The following is a 21,841-nucleotide window of genomic DNA, read 5'->3' on the forward strand; positions in this document are numbered from 1 at the left end:
CTGGCACTGATCACCACCTGCACTCATGTATATATCTTTCTACGTAGCACTCATAATTCTTATTCTCATGTATATATCTCATGTATATCTCATGCACATATCTTTCTTTCTACATAGCACTTTAATTCTTATTGTTTGCACTGAAGCACCGCAGCAATTTCCTAATGTTGTAAACCTCAACATCTGGCAATAAACCCATTCTGATTCTGATTCTGATTCTGATTCTGAATGAAGAAAACGGGGTTAACCCAGGACGGTAATGTAGCTGGTAATGGTGTTGCGGTTCTTTTTTGTTTTTTTTTGTTTTGTTTTGGTTTGTTGTTTTTCCATAACTTGTGTATCTGCAAATATACACATTCTGTATTTTTCATATGAAAGAAACTATACTGTGGTGGGGCTTGCTAATTTCTTGTTTTGATTCATGCATGTTATGTTTTGTTTTACTTCATATGTTTCAATTAAATGAATGAGAGGTAAAACTTGAGGGGGTAGGGACAAATAAGTAAATACTTCAGCCTACTCCTTTTCAAACAAATAATGGAATGATATTTTGTAATGATTGTGAAGGCACATGTTTTAAATGTTTGAAATAAAAATGAACTGAACTGAACTGAACTGAAATCTGGCCAAGAGGACAGCTGAGATTGCAACAAATGCAAAAAATAGTTCTGTAAACATGTTTTTTTCCCCTCTTTATTTATAAAGTTTTGCATATGTAATTTGACATATCAGGCCCAATACAGCAAGTACCAACCGATATAAAGACATATATCAAAACAAATTAGGCCATTAAAATTCGGATGATAACAATAAAACAGAAAAAAGAAAGAGAAAAAAAAACAACAACCCACACACAGAAAACAACAACAAAAAACAAACAAAATAAAAAAATTATTAAAAAATCAACTCCCTCCCAAAACCATAACAAAAGGGAACCCCATGGTTCAAAAGTTTAGTCTGTTGTAAGTGTTTTCAATGAGTTAAAGTAAATGATAAAAGGCTGCCACATCTGTGAGAACTTATTAACAATTCCTCTGAGTCTAAATTTTATTTTCTCCATTTTTAAAAAGAACATAACATCTTCCATCTGTAAACATGTTTTAAGCGGACAAAAGGAAGCTGATTGATTTTATAATGTAAGTACAATAACACAGATATTTGAAGTTTACTCAGCTACATTCTCGCCTGAAAATATGTTAAAAGTTTATTTTGTGACCGGAAAAGAATAAAAAGAGTAATATCAAAACTAAGTAGCTGCAGTAGTAGTAGTAGCTATTGTTTGAAACTGGAATTAAGATAAGATAAGATAAGATAGAACTTTATTAATCCCTCAGGTGGGTTCCTCTGGGAAATTCGACTTCCAAAAAAGCACAGCAACGACCGAAGTTACAGTTACAGAATTGTTATATATATATACACACACACACACACACACACACACACACACACACACACACACACACACACATATATATATAAATACAGAGACAAATATAAATAAAATATACAAAGGGGATAAATAGAATAAATAGGAATAAAAAATAAAAATACAAGTGAATTGCACATTTCAAGTATTGAGTCTATTGCACTGTTGACTATTTACAAAAAGTATTGCACAAGGTATTGTACAGTGAGGTGAAGAGGCACTACAGCTTAGTTGTTCCCCCCTCCTTTGTCCTCCTGTTTCCCCTCCCTCTCCCCTTCAGAGAGGAGTTAAACAGTTTGATGGCGTGTGGGACAAAGGAGTTTTTAAGTCTGTTAGTTCTTGTCTTGGGGAGAAGCAACCTGTCACTGAACAGACTCTTCTGATTGTTTATGGCCGTGTGCAGAGGATGCCCAGCATTGTCCATAATGTCCAGCAGTTTCTTTAGTGTCCTTTTCTCTGCCACTGTCACCAGAGTGTCCAGCTTCATGCCGACCACAGAGCTAGCCCTCCTGATCAGTTTCTCCAGCCTGGATGAGTCCTTCTTTGCTGTGCTGCTCCCCCAGCACACCACAGCATAGGCTGGGCCAATCTGGGATATGGTTTTTCAATTTTGTTGTCCGGGTGTAATTCGGGAGAAATTGGGGAGAATGGTGTGGCTGTGGGAGATTTTCGGGAGGGGCACTGAAATTCGGGATTCTCACAAAAAAATTGGGAGGGTTCGCATGTATGGCCTAGCATAGCCTGTAACGTTTTTATGACAGACACATTTTATGAGTGAAACTTGACTTTAAGTGACTTACAGGTTTCTTTTTGAAAAATACTTTCTTATATCCAGAGATGGGCAGTAACGCGTTACTTGTAACGCGTTATTGCCCATCCTCCTCTCCTCCTCGCAGCGCAGGCTTGCCGCTGCTAAAACTAAACGGAGCTCCCTGTAAGGCGCAGCCAATCACATTGTCCATATTTGTCACATGAGGTAGGACTCCAGTAGAGAACATAATTTAACTCTTTCTGCACCGCTGGGTGAATGAGATGTTGATTGATCGCTGTTTTTTTCTTCTTCTTTCTATCGTTTTTGTTTTAATTTACTGTCTTTACTTGAGAAGATCAAATTATTGGTGGGGACATGTCCCTTCCATCCATGCCAAATGTACGCCCTTGCGTTACACCCCAATTTAACATCACCGCACTAGAAATTAGAATCAGACTTATGGGAAAGGAGACCCCTTGGACATAAATCAGCATGATGAGAACTATTGAAAAGAAAAGAAAAATTATCTAAGGAGAATTAATCAATTTCCATCTGCTAACATGGGGGGGGGGTTATGACCTACACTGCAGCCAGACACTAGGAGGCGATAGAGACGTTTTGGCTTCATTTTTGGGGTACTGTCGCATCGTCCATGGTCGTGTCCAAATTCATGGGCTGCATCTTCCTGAGGCTGCATTTGTAGACCGATTACGTCACAGCGATGCGCCGAAGGCTGTCCAAATTCGTAGACAGGAACTCTTTTTCCCCGAATTTGAAGGGTGGGTCGGGTGTGTCCTTCGTGGCCTACCATATCCCAGAATTCATAGCGCAGCCCAGCCAAACTCCAGTTTCCAATAATGGCGGCCGCTACTAAGTTTTAAAATTACTGTTACTAATCTTTCTGGGTCACAAAATAAACTTTTAACATATTTTCAGGCAAGAAAGTAGCTTTGTAAACATCAAATATCTGCTCGGTTTATCAAGATATCGCATATTTGCAAAAGTGCTTCGACGTTTTCGGAGCATCTGCTACCCACCAGCCCAACCATAACCTAAAAATGTTATTGTTGGGCTTTTTTCAGTGTTTTATTTGCTCGTGAGTAAATCGGTTTGGCTGAGATTAAAGTTATTAGATTAGATTAGATAAAATAAAACTTTATTAATCCCCCAGGATTTTCACACAGCTGAATAAACGTCAAGCAGAAAACTGATTAAACAGAAGTGTGAGACGGTCGAGAATTTACGCCAGTGTCCTGTTATATTTTAGATAGCAAGGAGCAGACGGCCGAGTTTATTAAACTCCACCGAGACAGCGGTGAAGCTAATCAGAAGGCTAGACCGTCCAATTTCCCCAGCCGTTTACTTCCGGCCTACCCGACCTTCTGAGGACCCGGCCCACGTAGACCGCGAAGGCCGGGTCCTCAGGAGGATGCAGTCCATGAATTAGGACACATGCTCTATTGTCATTGATCTCTCCTGCCTCCCCTTTCCCTCATCCAACTCCTGGCCTCTGTGGAAGCTCCGCCACTATCAGCACCAAACTTTTTTACACATCGGCCAGCATCTGGCCAATCCACCACATTTCATTGTTTATACCATTAAAGAAAAACGAAAAATAACCATCGGCCCACCGGGCAAATGCCCGATGGCAAGTCCAGCTATGACTTCAGTCTTTCTGTCACTGAATTTTAAAAAGCTAAGAGTCTCTTTAGTAAATACAGCAGCAACGATCAAAAGACGTGTTTGAGCTGCTGCAGATGTTAGTAAATCTGACCCTAAATGTTCCTTCTTCTTTAACATTCAAACGTTGTAATGAAGGGATATTTTAACAGGCTGTTCTCGTTTATATGACTTCCATAAAACAACAGGGTTAGAACACATTGTGACGAAGTAAGATGTTTGTTTTGTAGTCCATCTTCAGCACAATGTAGTTTCAACAGGCGGACATCCGGTGTCACATTGTTACAGAGAGACGAGTGTAAGGCTGTTCCAATTCTCAGCACCGCTCCTCTCTTTTCCTGAGTCCTTAGCAATTCTCCTTCCCACGATGACGTTTTCTTCGAAGCCAAGGAAAAGAGTTTGGGAAAATGAGATAGGCCCTAATTTTGAAATTTTAAATAACACCCACGTGGTTACGTTGCCCAGCTTAGTCACGTGGCCGCACAGCAACAAATCACAGCAGAGCCGGAAAAGGAGGCGGAGCAAAGTGTGTGTGCAGGAGAGGAGTCGAGCAGAGAGAGCTGCTTTTTCCATGAAACGGGAGTGAAGTAGTAAACTTACAGGAACATATACAACTACCAACGTTGGGATCAATTTCTGCATCGATCTGCACACCCTTGTCTCCTGGATCGTAGCTCAGATCAGCGTGAACCACGTGGGTCTCTGCTCCCTGATCTGTTTCTTAAGACTTCCAGCTTCATCACGGAGTTTCTCTCGGTTTGTGGGCTCATCTAAAGGTAAGCACCGAGCTAACTTTAATGTGGGTTCAGTTTATGTTGAGTTTAGCTCTGTTGAGAAATAATAGATTGCTTGCTATACATTGGAGTTAGACAGACTGTAGAGTTTGTGATTGCTTGCAACGTTAGAATATGGCGGTTGCTAGGGGGTAAGAACAAAAGGATGGGGTGCAGGGCAGGAGAACAACCAACCCCCAGGACAGGAAACCGCGGTAAAGTGAGCCGTCATTTGTGAGCCGCGGGCAAGCCAGCCGCCTCCTATCCGCCGCATAAATTTCCTTGCGCTTTTACACCAGTCTTTACGGTAGCGCCTTTTCGCTTTGTATAAAAATTCATTAAAAATCACCCTGAGTAGTTGATGTCCAACTTTCTACACATCCCTCCTCTGGGACACCTACTGTACCTGTGTGCCAAGTTTCAGCCAGATTTACTGTAGAATTCCTCAGAAATTAAAGGAAACTTATATTCAACGCAATCAGCCAATACAATAGAATTATGTCAATTTTCAAAAATTCATTAAAAATCATCCTGAGTAGTTGAGGTTTCAACCCTTTTTCTAGTCAGTGGGTGTGTGGGCAGACAACTCTGGCTTGTCACCCAGTTGGATTTCCTGGTATTTGTAAGATGGCACTATCTACAAATCAGGACACATTAACCATGATATTTAAAAAATGACATGATGACATAGTCCTTGGTCAGTTTACCAAGCATTTCTCAGTTTTGTTTTTTATAGTTCTGTTCATCATATCATTGTTTGTGAGTCCTGGATTATTTGATGATATGTTTACATTATGTATTCTTTTGTTTTCAGTTCCATAAGTAAACTTTTAAGTGTAGTTCTTTTTCAGCATTCCACAAGTGGATGGAAGACTTGTGAAAACACTCTAGTGTTAAAGCCAGTCTTGTCTTCATGTCTGTTTATGCTTTTGTCTGTGTCAAGCTCGTGTATCTTAGGTCTGTGTTTTAGTTTGGTGGCCTCTTGTCTCTTTCTTGTGTTGAGTCTTACGTCCACTGTCTTCTTATTCCCAATGTATCCCTGCTGTGTTACACAGCTGTCTCCAATTCCCCTAATCGCCATCCTATTTATACATTTTGCCAATCTCCCGGTCTGAAGTACTCTATTCTATTCTATTCTATTTATATAGGGAGTGCAGAATTATTAGGCAAGTTGTATTTTTGAGGAATAATTTTATTTTTGAACAACAACCATGTTCTCAATGAACCCAAAAAACTCATTAATATCAAAGCTGAATGTTTTTGGAAGTAGTTTTTAGTTTGTTTTTAGTTTTAGCTATTTTAGGGGGATATCTGTGTGTGCAGGTGACTATTACTGTGCATAATTATTAGGCAACTAAACAAAAAACAAATATATGCCCATTTCAATTATTTATTTTTACCAGTGAAACCAATATAACATCTCCACATCCACAAATATACATTTCTGACATTCAAAAACAAAACAAAAACAAATCAGCGACCAATATAGCCACCTTTCTTTGCAAGGACACTCAAAAGCCTGCCATCCATGGATTCTGTCAGTGTTTTGATCTGTTCACCATCAACATTGCGTGCAGCAGAAACCACAGCCTCCCAGACACTGTTCAGAGAGGTGTACTGTTTTCCCTCCTTGTAAATCTCACATTTGATGATGGACCACAGGTTCTCAATGGGGTTCAGATCAGGTGAACAAGGAGGCCATGTCATTAGTTTTTCTTCTTTTATACCCTTTCTTGCCAGCCACGCTGTGGAGTACTTGGACGCGTGTGATGGAGCATTGTCCTGCATGAAAATCATGTTTTTCTTGAAGGATGCAGACTTCTTCCTGTACCACTGCTTGAAGAAGGTGTCTTCCAGGAACTGGCAGTAGGACTGGGAGTTGAGCTTGACTCCATCCTCAACCCGAAAAGGCCCCACAAGCTCATCTTTGATGATACCAGCCCAAACCAGTACTCCACCTCCACCTTGCTGGCGTCTGAGTCGGACTGGAGCTCTCTGCCCTTTACCAATCCAGCCACGGGCCCATCCATCTGGCCCATCAAGACTCACTCTCATTTCATCAGTCCATAAAACCTTAGAAAAATCAGTCTTGAGATATTTCTTGGCCCTGTCTTGACGTTTCAGCTTGTGTGTCTTGTTCAGTGGTGGTCGTCTTTCAGCCTTTCTTACCTTGGCCATGTCTCTGAGTATTGCACACCTTGTGCTTTTGGGCACTCCAGTGATGTTGCAGCTCTGAAATATGGCCAAACTGGTGGCAAGTGGCATCTTGGCAGCTGCACGCTTGACTTTTCTCAGTTCATGGGCAGTTATTTTGCGCCTTGGTTTTTCCACACGCTTCTTGCGACCCTGTTGACTATTTTGAATGAAACGCTTGATTGTTCGATGATCACGCATCAGAAGCTTTGCAATTTTGAGACTGCTGCATCCCTCTGCAAGATATCTCACTATTTTTGACTTTTCTGAGCCCGTCAAGTCCTTCTTTTGACCCGTTTTGCCAAAGGAAAGGACGTTGCCTAATAATTATGCACACCTGATATACGGTGTTGATGTCATTAGACCACACCCCTTCTTATTACAGAGATGCACATCACCTAATATGCTTAATTGGTAGTAGGCTTTCGAGCCTATACAGCTTGGAGTAAGACAACATGCATGAAGAGGATGATGTGGACAAAATACTCATTTGCCTAATAATTCTGCACTCCCTGTACAGCGCCAAATCACAACAACAGTCACCTAAAGACACTTTATGTTGCTGGGTAAAAACACAACAATAATACAAAGAAAACCCCAACAATTTAAGTACCCCATATGAGCTAACATTTAGTGTGAGTGGGAAGGAAAAACTCCATTTGAAGAGGTAGAAACATCTGGCAGAAACAGGCTCAAGGAGAGACAGCCATCTGCTGTGACTGGCTGAGGTTGATGAAAAGGAGACAGGAAAACATATACACTGTGCAAGAGATGCATACTAACTAATGATTAAATGCAGAGAGGTGTATAAACACAGAACGAGCAAAGAAGGAAAAAATTCATACATGATTGGAAGCCCGCAAGAGCCTAGGCTTATTGCAGCACAAATAAGGGAAGATTCAGGGGCACCTGATCCACTATAACTGTATTATTTGTCAAAACTGAAGGTGTTAATGCTAATCTCAAAAGCAGAGACGGGTGTTTGTCTTCTGAATTAATTTAGAATAGAATAGAATTCAACTTTATTGTCATTGCACATGTCACAGGTACAAGGCAAGAAAATGCAGTTTGCATCCATCCAGAAGTGCTTTAGCCATGATATAGATATATTAGAATATATATTAGCAATAATATAGGTATGTAAGTATATTACAGAAATGGGTCTATTATGGTATGTTACAATGTACACGGTATGAAGGTATGTTATGAATATGCTATAACTATAAGTATAGTTACAGGCTGTAGTGAGTACAAACTATTTTGTACGCTATGAACAGGATAGCAGGTTATAAACAATTGTAGAATTAAAAATGATCGTATTGTACAGAATGATGTGAGCTGCATCCACAGAAGAGAGGTCTAAGAGATGAAGACTCTGATTACCGTTCAACCTTAAAATTCTATAGGAACCACAAGTACACCTAATATTCCAAAATTAAAATCTGGATTTCAGAGCGAGTCAGTGAAGAAAAGCAAATATGCTGTCTCTTTATAGTCACTGTCATGACTCTCTCAGCAGCACTTTTGATCCATCAATATTAAACAATTATTGATGCAGCAGATTGAGATTAAACCTGGCACACAGGTACAGTAGGTGTCCCAGAGAAGGAATCTGTTGGAAGTTGGACCTCAACTACTCAGGATGATTTTTCATGAATTTTTGAAAATTGACATAATTATATTGTATTGGCTGACTGCATTGGATACAAGTACCCTTTAATTTCTGAGAAATTCTACAGTAAATCTGGCTGAAACTTGGCACACAGGTATAGTAGGTGTCCCAGAGGGGGGATGTGTTGAAAGTTGGACCTCAACTACTCAGGATGATTTTTAATGAATTTTTGAAAATTGACATAATTCTATTGTATTGACTGTATTGAATTGAATATAAGTTTCCTTTAATTTTTGAGGAATTCTACAGTAAATCTGGATGAAACTTGGCACACAGGTACAGTAGGTGTCCCAGAGGAGGGATGTGTTGAAAGTTGGACCTCAACTACTCAGGGTGATTTTTCATGAATTTTTGAAAATTGACATAATTATATTGTATTGGCTGACTGCATTGGATACAAGTACCCTTTAATTTCTGAGAAATTCTACAGTAAATCTGGCTGAAACTTGGCACACAGGTACAGTAGGTGTCCCAGAGGAGGGATGTGTAGAAAGTTGGACCTCAACTACTCAGGATGATTTTTAATGAATTTTTGAAAATTGACAATAATTCTATTGTATTGGCTGATTGCGTTGAATATAAGTTTCCTTTAATTTCTGAGAAATTCTACAGTAAATCTGGCTGAAACTTGGCACACAGGTACAGTAGGTGTCCCAGAGAAGGAATCTGTTGAAAGTTGGACATCAACTACTCAGGATGATTTTTAATGAATTTCTGACATTTCCATAATTGTATTGACTGTATCGGGCTGTTTCATTGTAATTTGTGTGCGCACGTGCTCGCGTTCGCGCACGTGTGCGCGGGTATAGGCTTTCAATCGGCACATAAAGCGAACAGGCGCTACCGTGAAGACTGGTGTAAAAGCGCAAGGAAATTTGTGCGGCGGATAAGAGGCGGCTGGCTTGACCGCGGCTCACAAATGACGGCTCACTTTACCGCGGTGACAGGAAGCCACGGGTACAAGCGTGGGGGAGGGCAATTAGTCATTGAAATAGGACTTCATAGGACGATCTCCAGATGCATCCAGGGCTGGACTGGGATAAAAAAAATCGACCCGGGCATTTTGACTGAGACCGGTGTTCCAGTTTAACTGGCGTCGCAGATTAACTGGCTTTGGACGAACAAATGTGTGGCAGTACGGGCAGGGCTGGACTGGCCATCGAGCATACCCAGCATTTGCCCAGTGGGCCGCCCTTGATTTTTCGTTTTTATGGGCCGATGGGGTTTTATTTCTTTTCTCTTTTTTACGGTATAAATGAATGGTGGGGGATTGGCCAGTTGGTTATGATCAACTGAATTGAGCTGGACCAATTACAGCCGAGGAAGTCAAACTAAAGTTGAGGTGAAAAGCAAGGCGGTTTGTCCCGTACTACTTCAGCTAGAAAGCTGCTAATTCAGTTATGAAACTGATCAGTGACCAGCTGATCGGCTTTTCTCTGCGCCAGAAAGAGAAAACCAGCGAGGTCGCATTAAACAACAGCAGCACGTTTAACCCTTGGATGCACAACCTACCAATACCTAAACTCTTCCACGAGTGGGGTCAAAAATGACCCCAAATAAAATCAATGCATTTTGCTATAAACTCGGTTGTTATTCTTCAAAATCTTTAAAATGAAGAGTTGTAATATTTTCATATTTGAGGTATTCCTCATAAAACATGTTTGTGACATAAGGCCCGTTTCATTTTTATTTATTTTTTCATTAATTTTAAGAAATTGGAGTTTTTGTATCACTTGTATCACTTTTGTATGCTTGCTCAGTATATACTGCAGAAGCTGGGTCTTCCCTCTGAAAGGCACAATTGGTTCATCCGCTGTAACACAATCACTGAGCATGAATTTCTGCCTGCAGTTGACCAGGAACAGGCCCCATATGTAGAAAGGAAAGCTGCCACGTGGTTTGTTTTCAGTCGGTAGGCTCTGGTCCTCTTGTCATCAAAGTGCAAGACGGGCGAATATCTTCAAATCTTTGAATTGACATAGTGGCCTTGTACAATTGGTTATGCAGAGGACTCCCAAAAAGCACACCGACTGGTATATCCCAGTTCTTCTCACTTCCTGCAAGAATGGTCAATCAAATAAAGGCCAGGAGCTTATGTTTGATTACATTTTTCCACTCTTTTCCCCTGTCTGTGGCGACTCTTTGTGCCTCCATGTTTGTGCATGTCAGCACCTCTTCTATTATATTATCAGACATGAACATCTTCCATACATCTATAGGGGAGACCGTACTAAACCCAGGTGCAAGCCCTAGCCGACTAATTCAGAATATTGTGGCTAGAGCAGTAAGAGGGGCTCATTCTGTTGGACTCAATATCCATTTCCTCTTCAGAGGACTCATCTGAGGACTCCTCTGTGTCTGACTGGCCTTGTTCAGGGGGGGGGACAATAGTCTGGGTCCTCTATATCTGAGATGTCCGAGTCAATGCCTCCGATGGGCTCTTCATCCCATCCATCTTGGATCATTTGTAGGGAAAGGTCCACAGGGATCCTAGCTGGCCTCATAGCAGCCATGTTACTTTAGATATTAAAAAAAACCCCATCAAAACCCACCCACCCATGAATTTGGAAACTCTTCATCACGTGACATAATCGGCCTTCAAATCCCGCTTTCAAAGCTGCAGACTCTGGGGATGTCCAAATTCATGGGCTGCATCCTCTTGAGGCCGCATTTGAAGTACGTTTGTAGGATGCATCCTATGGATTTTGACACCTCTTCTGAATTGGAATACAGCCATAGAGTGGGGGGCGGGATCTGGCTGAGGCAGCTCTTACTCCTCATTTAAAGACAGGCAGACCTCCACTGTCATTCTTGTGAGATTTAAGGCGACACAAAATGCTTGGAGAACAAAACTCAATTTTTGTCCTTTAAACAGGGGTTAACAAAACACTAAGAATCATAGTGGTGTTTCCACTTCCATTGCAAATTCTTTGCAGTCTCTCTCCTAGTTCGTTAAAACGTCCTACATGTGTGAGTTGCTGAAGCACATGTCGCGGTTCCCCCTTTTGTGCAAACAAAAGAACGATGGGACTGAGGCAATTTTCCCTCAGGATGGCCAGTCACCACGTGCCTGTGATTCATCAAAACTCACCTGATAAATCCTGCTCATCAAGGCCGAACTGTTATGGAAATTTTAGAAAACTCGCTGCAACATACCCTGTGAGCTGGGTTTGAAGTGTGTTTAATAAACACATTACAATTTGGGTGGGAACATCCCAGTCAACACAAGGATCATCTCTGAAGTTTTGCCGCCACCCTCACAGACACTCTCAAACAAAGAACATTCCACAGGACATCACGTATCCCTATACCTTCAGTCCAGCTCATCCTTGACCTCAGAGAAAAATTACAACCACCTGTCACCTCCCTTAAAGTAGGCTGTCTGGAGATCTTCCAGTCTACGATGGGTCCACTGTGAAGGTGCAATAACATGGGGCCCACTTGTGATAACATTCTATGTGAATGCATACAACTGATGAACACTGAAGTGAGAAAATAAAATTACTATTACTAATGTGATATGATTAAAACATAGGAAAAGAAATCTGCCACCACATCATGAAAATAACATACTGGTGGTAAATACACATAGAAATGAACAATTACAAGATTAAGTCTTCATAGCCCACAAGTTCATGCGACCCTAGGATGTCGCTGTCATCTTCCTGTTCCTGAAAAAAACATACATACATCAACCCTTTCCTTGTCTGCTTGGAGTAGGTACAATCTTGCATATCAGTGTCAAGTCAGTCAACCATTTGTCCCCATTATCAGTCCAGTCAGTCCCCGTATGTTTATTGGTGAAAGCACAACTTCTTCTGTCGACTTAAGTTTCTACTGCCAGTAGTGATGTGTCGGTCGCGAACGAAATGAATCTCAGAGCCGGATCTTTGAAGTGAGCGTCACGAGCTGTAGGATTTATTTTCTTTCTCTCACCTTCTCTGTCACACTTTTTTCCGCTTCACTCCACACGCGAGCCTTGTGCTTTGCGCTGAGAAGAGGGGGGAGGGGCAGTAGTTACGCTCGCAGTAGCACATGAACAGAGCGAGACAGAAAGAGAGCCAGGGACAACAACATCCCATTAGAAAGGTATAGGAATCAACCACAACTATTTTCAGTTGCAGATGATAAAGGATTCAGAAAGTTTATTCATGCAGGCCCATATGACAGAGAATATGCATCTTCTTTTTGTTTTCATATTTTAATTAATATTTTATTGTGTTGTGGTTTGCAGTGTTTTGTTTTGTTTCACTTTAAATTAGTTCAAAAGGAAAAAGATGAAAATTTAAATAGTTAAAAGTTGGTTTTTGTATCATATGATTAATTTATTAGATTTTATGTGGACTGAATCAATAAAAGTATATTTACGGTGGTCCCTAGAGACAAAGCATGTATAAACCCTGAGGCACGCACAAACTCCAAAACACGTACAAAACACAACAGAAGTGCTCCAGGATGCTAGGCGCAGTGTAATTACTAGGGGTGCAACGATATTCGTATCGATATTGAACCGTTCGATACAGTGCTTTCGGTTCGGTACGCATATGTATCGAACAATACAAAATTTGTAATTTCTTTTCCAACTTTCCTTCTGACGATGCTGTCTGTGTTGAGCGCTCAGTGAATCTGCATTCGACTACTCCGCCTAGGCTGCACTGTCGAGCGCAGATCCACTGAGCGCTCCACACAGACAGCATCCTCAGAAGGAAGAGCGCAGGGCAAGCATGACAAGTGAAATCTCCCGCAGCAAGCTTAAACATGTGAGAGGTTGATCGCGCAGAGAATCACTGAGCATTATGTGAGTGCGTGTGTAAAAGCAGCAGGATATATATTTTAGTTCTGCTGAGCCAAATAAGACAGGTCAGGGTGAAGAAGTGACAGCCAAAGAAAAGCTTACCACAAAACAGAAAAGTTATGACAAATCAGACTATAAGGCAAAAAGAAAGTGCAGCTTTATGGTTTCATGGACAAAAGAATTTCTGTGGCTGCAATATGATGAGCTAAATAACCAGGGGAGCACATAAGTGGTCCGCAGGTGCGCATTCGCTGTCAAAATAAAAAAACACGCACAAGGGTTAGGGTTAAATTTAAAAACTGTACTTTTGAGTTAAAATATATATTTATAATTTTAATAAATGACAAATTAAAAAGGCATGAACATTTTTTTGTATCGAAAAAATATCGAACCGTGACACCAAAGTATCGAACCGAACCGAACCGTGAATTTTGTGTATCGTTGCACCCCTAGTAATTACGTTAGTAATTTTTTTTGTGCATAATTTTATATTGTTGTTAATAATAAATTAATTAAAGCAACAAAAAAACCTCAAGAGCTGGCTGGGAGGCGAAAGAGCCAGCTCTTTTTAGTGAGCCGAGACGAAAGAGCCGGTTCTCTAAAAAGAGCCGGAAATCCCATCACTAACTGCCAGCAACATGACATCATTTCAAAAAAGAAAAAAGATGAATTCAGAATTGATTACCTTGCTGATTCCTTTTAGACAAGGGACTTGGGACTTACTATCTAATCGTGTCCCACATAGGTGACTTTCTCCAGAGCCCATTGTAAGGTGGAGAAGCTCACCTTACCATCGTTTTTAAAGCAACAGTTTTGTATAGCACGTTTAGTTCCAATCATGCAGGCCTGCTTGAAGGAGAGCAGATTCTCAAACCTAACTTTCAGTGCACTCCTCAAACATATATAATAAAAGTTTCATCCCATGTAACAAGGTGTATGTCATGGTAAAACCTCCCCTACACATCAGGAACAAGAAACTAAGAATCTACTAGTCTCACTCATTTAATCCCTCTGCTGCATTCTGTTCACCCCTGCTATAATTCAATCATCTTTCCTAATATAATATTAGTCCAATAGTTCATATATTGCTTCTCATCCCACTAAGTGAACCATGAAATCAGAAACACAGGCTTAAAATACTATCTGGTCTTCTTGAGCTTCATTACATGCGTGTATGTGTTAGTAGGATTAATACATTTTGTGCTCCTTAAAGGTTAAAATATCAATACTACACTCTCAATATCAGGAGAGCAAATCAATATGTCCTTCTTGTTTCAGAAACATCTAAAGTCAGGTTCAGCTAAATCCTAAGCGTTTGCGAGTTCACCAAGTGGATGTAAAGGTGTTGTTAACACCTTCAACAGGTGATGTGATGTGTGCCACTTCTACCGTATTTTCACGACCATAAGGCGCACTGTGCTAAAAGGCGCAGTCTCAGTTATGTGTGCCATTACTGTATTTAACACACACATAAGGCGCACTGGATCATAGGGCGCATACAAGTACCGTATGCGTATTTAAAAATAAAGCGGGAGCAAACCTGAATTCGGTACCTTACTCACATTTCTATTGCCGGTAATCGTCATCATCAACAACACACAAGCATACAAGTGTGCATATTTAAAAATAAAGCAGGAGCAAAACTGAGTTTGGTACTCACATTTTTATCATCAATCAAACCCATGGAAGTCCTCATCCTCTGTGTCTGAATTGAACAGCTGCGCTAAATCTCCATCAAACATTCCAGGTTCACTGTCTTCACCGTCAGAGTCACTTTCCGTGCCGTGCGGCTCCTCGGAAACGATGCCGGCTTTTGCGAAAGCTCGAACAACAGTGCCAGCAGACATGTTAGCCCAAGCATCTACAATCCATTGGCAAATTGTGGCGTAACTCGCCCGGCGCTGCCTTCCACTCTTAGTGAAACTGTGGTCTCCACCGGTCATCCATCGCTCCCAGGCCGCTCGCAGCCTTACTTTGAACGGGCGGTTCACACCGATGTCCAGCGGTTGGAGTTCCTTTGTCAGGCCTCCCGGAATGACAGCAAGCTCACAGTGCATTTGTTGCACTAGTTTTTTCACATCGGCTGTGAGATGCATAGAGTCACAGATCAACAGCGATGGTGATGCGTGGAAAAAACCACCTGGTCTCCTTACATACACCTCCCTCAGCCACTCTTTCATCATTTCCTCATCCATCCAGCCCTTTTCATTTGCCTTAATGATGATTCCTGCTGGAAACTTCTCTTTAGGCAAAGTCTTTCGCTTAAAAATCACCATAGGCGGCAGTTTCTGTCCATTAGCATGGCAGCCAAGCACAACAGTAAAAGAAGACTTTTCATACCCCGTTGTGCGTATCGCTACCGTGCTGGTCCCCTTCTTCTCCACAGTGTGACTCACCGGGATGTCAAAAGTGAGCGGGACCTCGTCCATGTTAGTGATGTAGCTGGGCTGGATGTTTTTGTCGCCGATGTGTTTGCTGCAGTAGGAGCGGAAGATGGCCAGCTTTTCCTTATAATCCGCTGGAAGTTGCTGCGCTACCGTAGTCCTGGTCCGGATGGAAAAATGGCACCGTGTCATAAAAAGTGAAAGTGAAACTGCTTTTAGCCAAATGGTGACCGTCGAAACGCTTCTCCCGCTCGCTCTTTGCTCGATGATCCACCGCTCGAGTCTTTCCTCCAACTCGAGCCACCTCGCCTTATGTCCGCGGAAACTCAGCTGCGTTTTCTTGACCTGCCGGAGCTTGTTTTCTAGCTTCCTCCATTTGCGAACCATCGATTCGTTAATCTTAAATTCTCTCGCCGCTGCTCGATTTCCATGTTCCTCCGCGTAGCTGATGGCCTTCAGTTTAAACTGTGCTTCATAAGCGTGTCTCTTTGCCATTTTCAGGGTTGTTAAAACAACGATGTCTTGCATAATGCACATACCTGTTCTTTTATACAGGTATGTGCGATTGTCCCGGTATATACGATCAACGCCCACACTTCACCCTTTAACGTTCTCATGGTGTTCTCTACTACGTTCTCCTTACAACACATAGGGCGCACCGCGCTATAGGGCGCGCCGCACTTTTTGAAGAAAATCTAAGGCTTTTAAGTGCGCCTTATGGTCGTGAAAATACGGTATGATTTTTGCTAGCCCTATATGGAGGACCACAAGAGCCACGCACATCGAAATAAAGAATTCTGTGCTTAAATAATGAATTGTAGAATACATTCTCCATTTGTGAAATACTTTTTGAATTCCACATTAACAAAGTGATTTTTTTAAATGTTTTTTAAAAACCTCATTACCATCCTAGCTCCCCTAGGATGGTAATGAGGTGCTTGGAAATGTTGTAGTTGGCTGAGTTTATACTGCTACAACATTTCCAAGCTGGACTCCTTTGTGAAACTATGGAAGTCCATATATACAGGGTGTCGCATCCCCTGGGTAAAGGCGGCTTTTTACCTTTCAGGTTCTTGTAGGCAACTGATGACTTTCTTTTTGTAGTTGCTTCTGGGGTTTTACCTTGAAGCTTCATGGGTATTGTTGTCACTGAGGAGTGTAGTAATGTTTATTTGCTCTGCTTCTTTTTGTCAGGGATAAAATACAAATATATACTTTTTGTGTCCCAGCTGAGTAACAGGAAGAGAAGGGTCTGGTGGTGCAGCAGAGGAACAATTTCAGCCATTTGGACTCAGCTCAGCCACTACAGAGGAAACAATGTCTTCAACACAGAAGGTGAGAAAAATATCACAGTTACACTGTTATTGAAACTGTGTGCACAGCTGGTTGGTTTTTAATAACACATTAACAGCAGCTTTATCTTTTCCATCCTGGGCTCCTCCATATATACAGAATCTACATTCACAACCAAAAACCACAGAAGTTAGAAGAAAATACAAAGATGATATTTTATCAGCACATATTGAAACAACAATATCATCTGTTGAACTCAAAAAATTTTATGAAGTTAAAGATTTTCTCCACTTATCACGTAGGGGTGGGGGAAAAAAATCGATACTGTGTAGTATCGTGATATTTTGTTTGCTAATAATGTATCGATACAGGGACAGCAGAAATCGATATTTTGTTACAAAAAAGGTTTTTGTGCTCTGACTTCAGAGCATGTTGATCCTTTTTCTGAGCAAGAATCCTGACATTCCTTCACTGTCCAAATGTGTTTAACTTTTTTTTGGCAGCAATAAACATGACAGTTTACTTATTTGAATTTAAGACATGTTTTATTTTAATTAAGTTTAAAACTTTTTTATTTAATGTAAAATTCTATTTTGTTTTAATTTACTTTCAAATTCTTCAGTTGCTGAATGGGCTGCATAGTTTTCCTAAATTGCATAGTTCAGAATAGCTGTAATTGTACCAGATGGTTGCATTCAGTTAAGTTGGACTAGACTGTAATACAAACCGTTCAGTTTGTCAACAATAAAACTGACTGAAATGAGAGAAAGACTGAGTGTGAGACTTTGATATTAGATAAAATGAATATTGATGAAGTGTACCTTTATGTACAGAATCTGAATATTGCAAAATATTTAAAAAAAAAAATCGCAATAATATCGTATCGTGGGATGTATGGTGATTCCCACCTCTACTTATCAGTATTTCTTCAAGAATGTCATTTTCATTACAACTCTCATTGCACATCATTGTAATGTGACACTATCACCACAAGGTGGTGGTAACACACCAACAATGTGTTTTTTGTCACATTAAATTCCACCAATGGAGGGAGTTACAGTTTGTTCCATGACTGCATTTCACTCACTGCCTCTGTTTGTATCTCTGTCACTGCAGGACCAACATGAAGCGAGAAGTCAGTACTCTCAGGAGGCCGACAAACCTCACAGAAGAAAGGGAGAGAAGCCCTACAGCTGTGATGAGTGTGGGAAGGATTTTACCCAGGCTGGACACTTAAAAAGTCACCAAGTCATCCACAGTGGAGTTAAACCTTACAGCTGTGACTTGTGTGGAAAGTCTTTTAACCGGGCTGGAAGCTTAAAAAGACACCAACTCATCCACAGTGGAGTTAAACCTTACAGCTGTGATGAGTGTGGGAAGTCTTTTACCCAGGCTGGACACTTAAAAACTCACCAACTCATCCACAGTGCAGTTAAACCTTACAGCTGTGATGAGTGTGGAAAGTCTTTTGCCGAGACTCGAGGTTTAAAAAACCACCAACTCATCCACAGTGGAGTTAAAGCGTACAGCTGTGACTTGTGTGGAAAGTCTTTTTTACGGGCTGGACACTTAAAAACACACCAACTCATCCACAGTGGAGTTAAAGAGTACATCTGTGGCTTGTGTGCTAAAGCTTTTGCTCGAAATGAACACTTACAGAAGCATCTAGTTACCCACTCTGGAATTAAGGTGTACAGCTGCGACTTTTGTGGAAAAACTTTCAACAACATACAGTACCGAAATATTCACCTACTGATTCACACTGGAAATGATGTTTACTGCTGTGATCAGTGTGGGAAACCGTTTACAACAGATGCACAGCTACAACAACACATGTTTAGCCACATTGAGGAGAGACCTTACAAATGTGACCTGTGTGAGAAGACTTTTAAAACTCCAAATCAGCTGAATAAACACCAACAGATCCACACCAGAAAGTAACTCTACAAGTGCAGTTACTGTGAGGATGTATTTAGTTTTTTATCTTGTAATTTTAACCTGAGTGTTTGGAACAAGTCTGATCAGTAAACTTATGGAGTTATTCTGAATGAACTGTTTGGAAAAATGAAGAATCATTTTCACTCAGTAAGCTGAGATTTGTAATGTAAAGAGTAAAATGTAATTGGACGTTGGCAGAGTTGACTTACAGTGTCTTTGTTTAGAAGCAGAGCAACACAGATGGATCCTGTTCTCAGCCCTGTCGTCACTGTGGTGGTGGGAAAATTTCTCTGTGACCTTTGTGGAAAAACTTCCAATCTTCAACAGGACCTAAAACCACTTCAACGTAGCCACACTGGAGACAAAATGAACTACTGCAAAGAATGTGGGAGAGGCTTCCACACACCAAGTACATTAAAAATACATGAACTCTTCCACAGTGGGGTCAAAAAGCACATCTGTGACCAGTGTGGGTCATCCTTCACCACTTCACGTGAGCTTAAAGAAAAAGCATAAGGGAATCCACACAAAAGAGACACCATACAAGTGCAGACACTGTGACAAAAGCTTCTCACAATCAGGTCATCGTAACAAACATGAACGTACACACATGGAAGTGAACTTCAGCTGTGACCAGTGTGACAAGAGCTTCAGGAATCTCAGTTCATACTCCGAACACAAACGATCCCACGCTGTAAATAAACTGTTTCACTGTTACCAATGTGCAAAAACCTTCACTTCATTATCTGCTCTGTGCAAACATCAGCCTGATCATGCAGGACTGAAATCACTGGATCACAATGAATCTGAAGAGAGAGAAAGATCCTCTTCTGGTTTCAGAGTTGGACTTGAGATCAGGCTCCACAGAGTTCAGATGGAATCTGTAGTTTTTATTATGAAATCCTGATAATGTTAAAGCATTAGTTATATTTGATTAACTCTGTGTAAAGTTTGTCTTATTAAATAGTTTGGTGTGAAAAATAAAGAATTGGTCTCACAACAAGTAGTTTGTTTCAGATTCAAACTAATTTAACTGTTTTCAGTAGAGGTTTATCAGAGGAGGAGACTCACACTGAACAGAGAGTGTGTTTAAGATACATTGTGATTAACATCTCACACATTCCAATAAAGCTGATGTTCCTGCATTGCAACAGCAGTTTGCAGATGTGTTGTGCACCTTTTTGAAACGCAGCCTGGCATGAAAGTGTGTTCATGACCTAACAGGTTGCCTGAGCAGAAGAGACAAATTGTGCAAAAGGATTTGGAGGAAATGTTGAAAATGCTGTTATCATAGGATGAAGTGAGGATTTGTTCCTCAGTGTTTGGTCTCCTATGCTTATCTGTTTGCCAGATGATTTGTCCCAGCTGTTGAGAGGGCCCGGTTGTTTTTAAGGTACTTCAAGGGAATTAAGGAGTGAGTGCAGGGTTTTATATGGTTCTTTGATGATTATCACAAAGTGAACAAGGTCTCATGGTTTGATGCTTATCCCATGCCAAAGGTTGACCTGGACTTTATAAGCACTCCTTGGTTGTTTATGATGCTGGATTTAACCAACGCCTACTGGCAGATTCCCTTGTCTGTACAGTCCAAAGACAAACACTGGTGATGGCCAGAGGGGCCGATGGCGCGTAATGGCAGCCTCGCAGTCAGTCTGCCCCAGGGCAGCTGTGGCTACAACTGCAGCTTTCCTCCACCAGTGTGTGAATGTGAGCGTGAATGAATAGTGGAATTGTAAACCACTTTGAGGGTCTGAGGAAAAAGTGCTGTATGAATGCAATCCATTATTATTATCATTATTATTATTATTATTATTATCATCAAAAACGTCTTTCTCCACTCTTTATGGTTTGTACCAATTTGTCACACTTCCATTTGGCTTGTTTGAAGCCGCGGCCATTTTCCAGCACGTGCTGGAGCTACAGCTGCATCCTCACACTGCTTATGCTGTTTGCTACCTGGATGATGTTATCATTCATAGTGGTGGAGCATGTGCAGTGGTTGGTCACGGTCCCAGAGACCCTTTGGCAGGCAGGACTGATGGCAAACCCAAAGAAGTGTATGGTTGGATGGAGGGAGGTACAGTATTTGGGTACAATTTGGGAGCTGGGCATGTGCATCCACACATGGATAAAACAGCAGCAATCGCATCCTACCTTTGTCCTAACGCAAAAAAGAACATCCTGATAATAACCAATTGCAATAGTCCAGACTTGAAGTAATAAATGCATGAACAAGTTTTTCAGCATCACTCAGACAGGATATTTCTACTCTTAATAATATTGCAGAAATGGAAGAAAGTAAAGATTCATCGATTTGCTTCTGCTTATCTTTTTAAGGGTCGCTGGGGCACTGGAGCCAATCCCAGCAGTCATAGGCTAAGAGACCAGAGTCTTAAATACTTGCTTAATATTTCCATTGACGAACGAATCTTGGTCGAAATGTCAGAGATTCCTCAGTGTTAATGGAGGCCAAGGTACTGCATCCAGCAGACGATAAAATCCTTATTTTGTTGATAAAATTGGCACAGAGCTTCCGCCATGCATTACCAAAGATTCACATCAAACTTATCCCATTCTTGGTTGCTTTAATGAAGATTTTTTTTTATTGTCACAGTTTGATACTGATGATTAGGGATGGGCATTAATACGATTTTCACTATTCCGATTCCATTTTCGATTCTGTTTAACGATTCGATTCTTTTTCGATTCTTTTTAAAAAAGGAGAACACGAAGGTCGATTAGCTTAGAACTTTGTTTATATCTTCTCTTTGAACAAGATAGAAATTTAGGAGTAACATGGCCTTACAAACCCAACAGTGAGATCTTTTTTTTTTTTTTTTTTTTTTTTTTTTTTTTTTTTTTGCCTGTCCCGTTTGGCTCTTTTGCCATCAGAATTATTGTCTAAAGGCAAAGAAAGATGCCCAACGGATTTACTT

At 40.9% G+C, this 21,841-nt stretch overlaps 1 protein-coding gene across 2 annotated transcripts; it reads left to right on the top strand.

Moving 5' to 3' along the window:
- The first annotated feature begins 4,371 nt into the window (after positions 1 to 4,371).
- On the top strand, positions 4,372 to 19,635 carry LOC146578568 (uncharacterized). 2 transcript variants are annotated; one of them, XM_085268759.1, is made up of 3 exons: positions 4,372 to 4,633; positions 16,869 to 17,009; positions 18,084 to 19,635. In XM_085268759.1, exons 2-3 carry the CDS (start codon positions 16,992 to 16,994, stop codon positions 18,906 to 18,908), a joined length of 843 nt encoding a protein of 280 aa, XP_085124885.1. In that variant the 5' UTR covers positions 4,372 to 4,633; positions 16,869 to 16,991; the 3' UTR covers positions 18,909 to 19,635. The 2 variants fall into 2 exon arrangements, with proteins under 2 accessions (XP_085124885.1, XP_085124884.1); XM_085268758.1 differs by having other exon boundaries at positions 16,904 to 17,009.
- The last annotated feature ends 2,206 nt before the right edge of the window (positions 19,636 to 21,841 follow it).

This window comes from Mchenga conophoros, linkage group LG3 (genome assembly GCF_057382185.1).
Source record: "Mchenga conophoros isolate Kocher_MC1m ecotype Shallow Benthic linkage group LG3, M_conophoros_male_GT1.1, whole genome shotgun sequence".
Lineage (NCBI taxonomy): Eukaryota > Metazoa > Chordata > Actinopteri > Cichliformes > Cichlidae > Mchenga > Mchenga conophoros.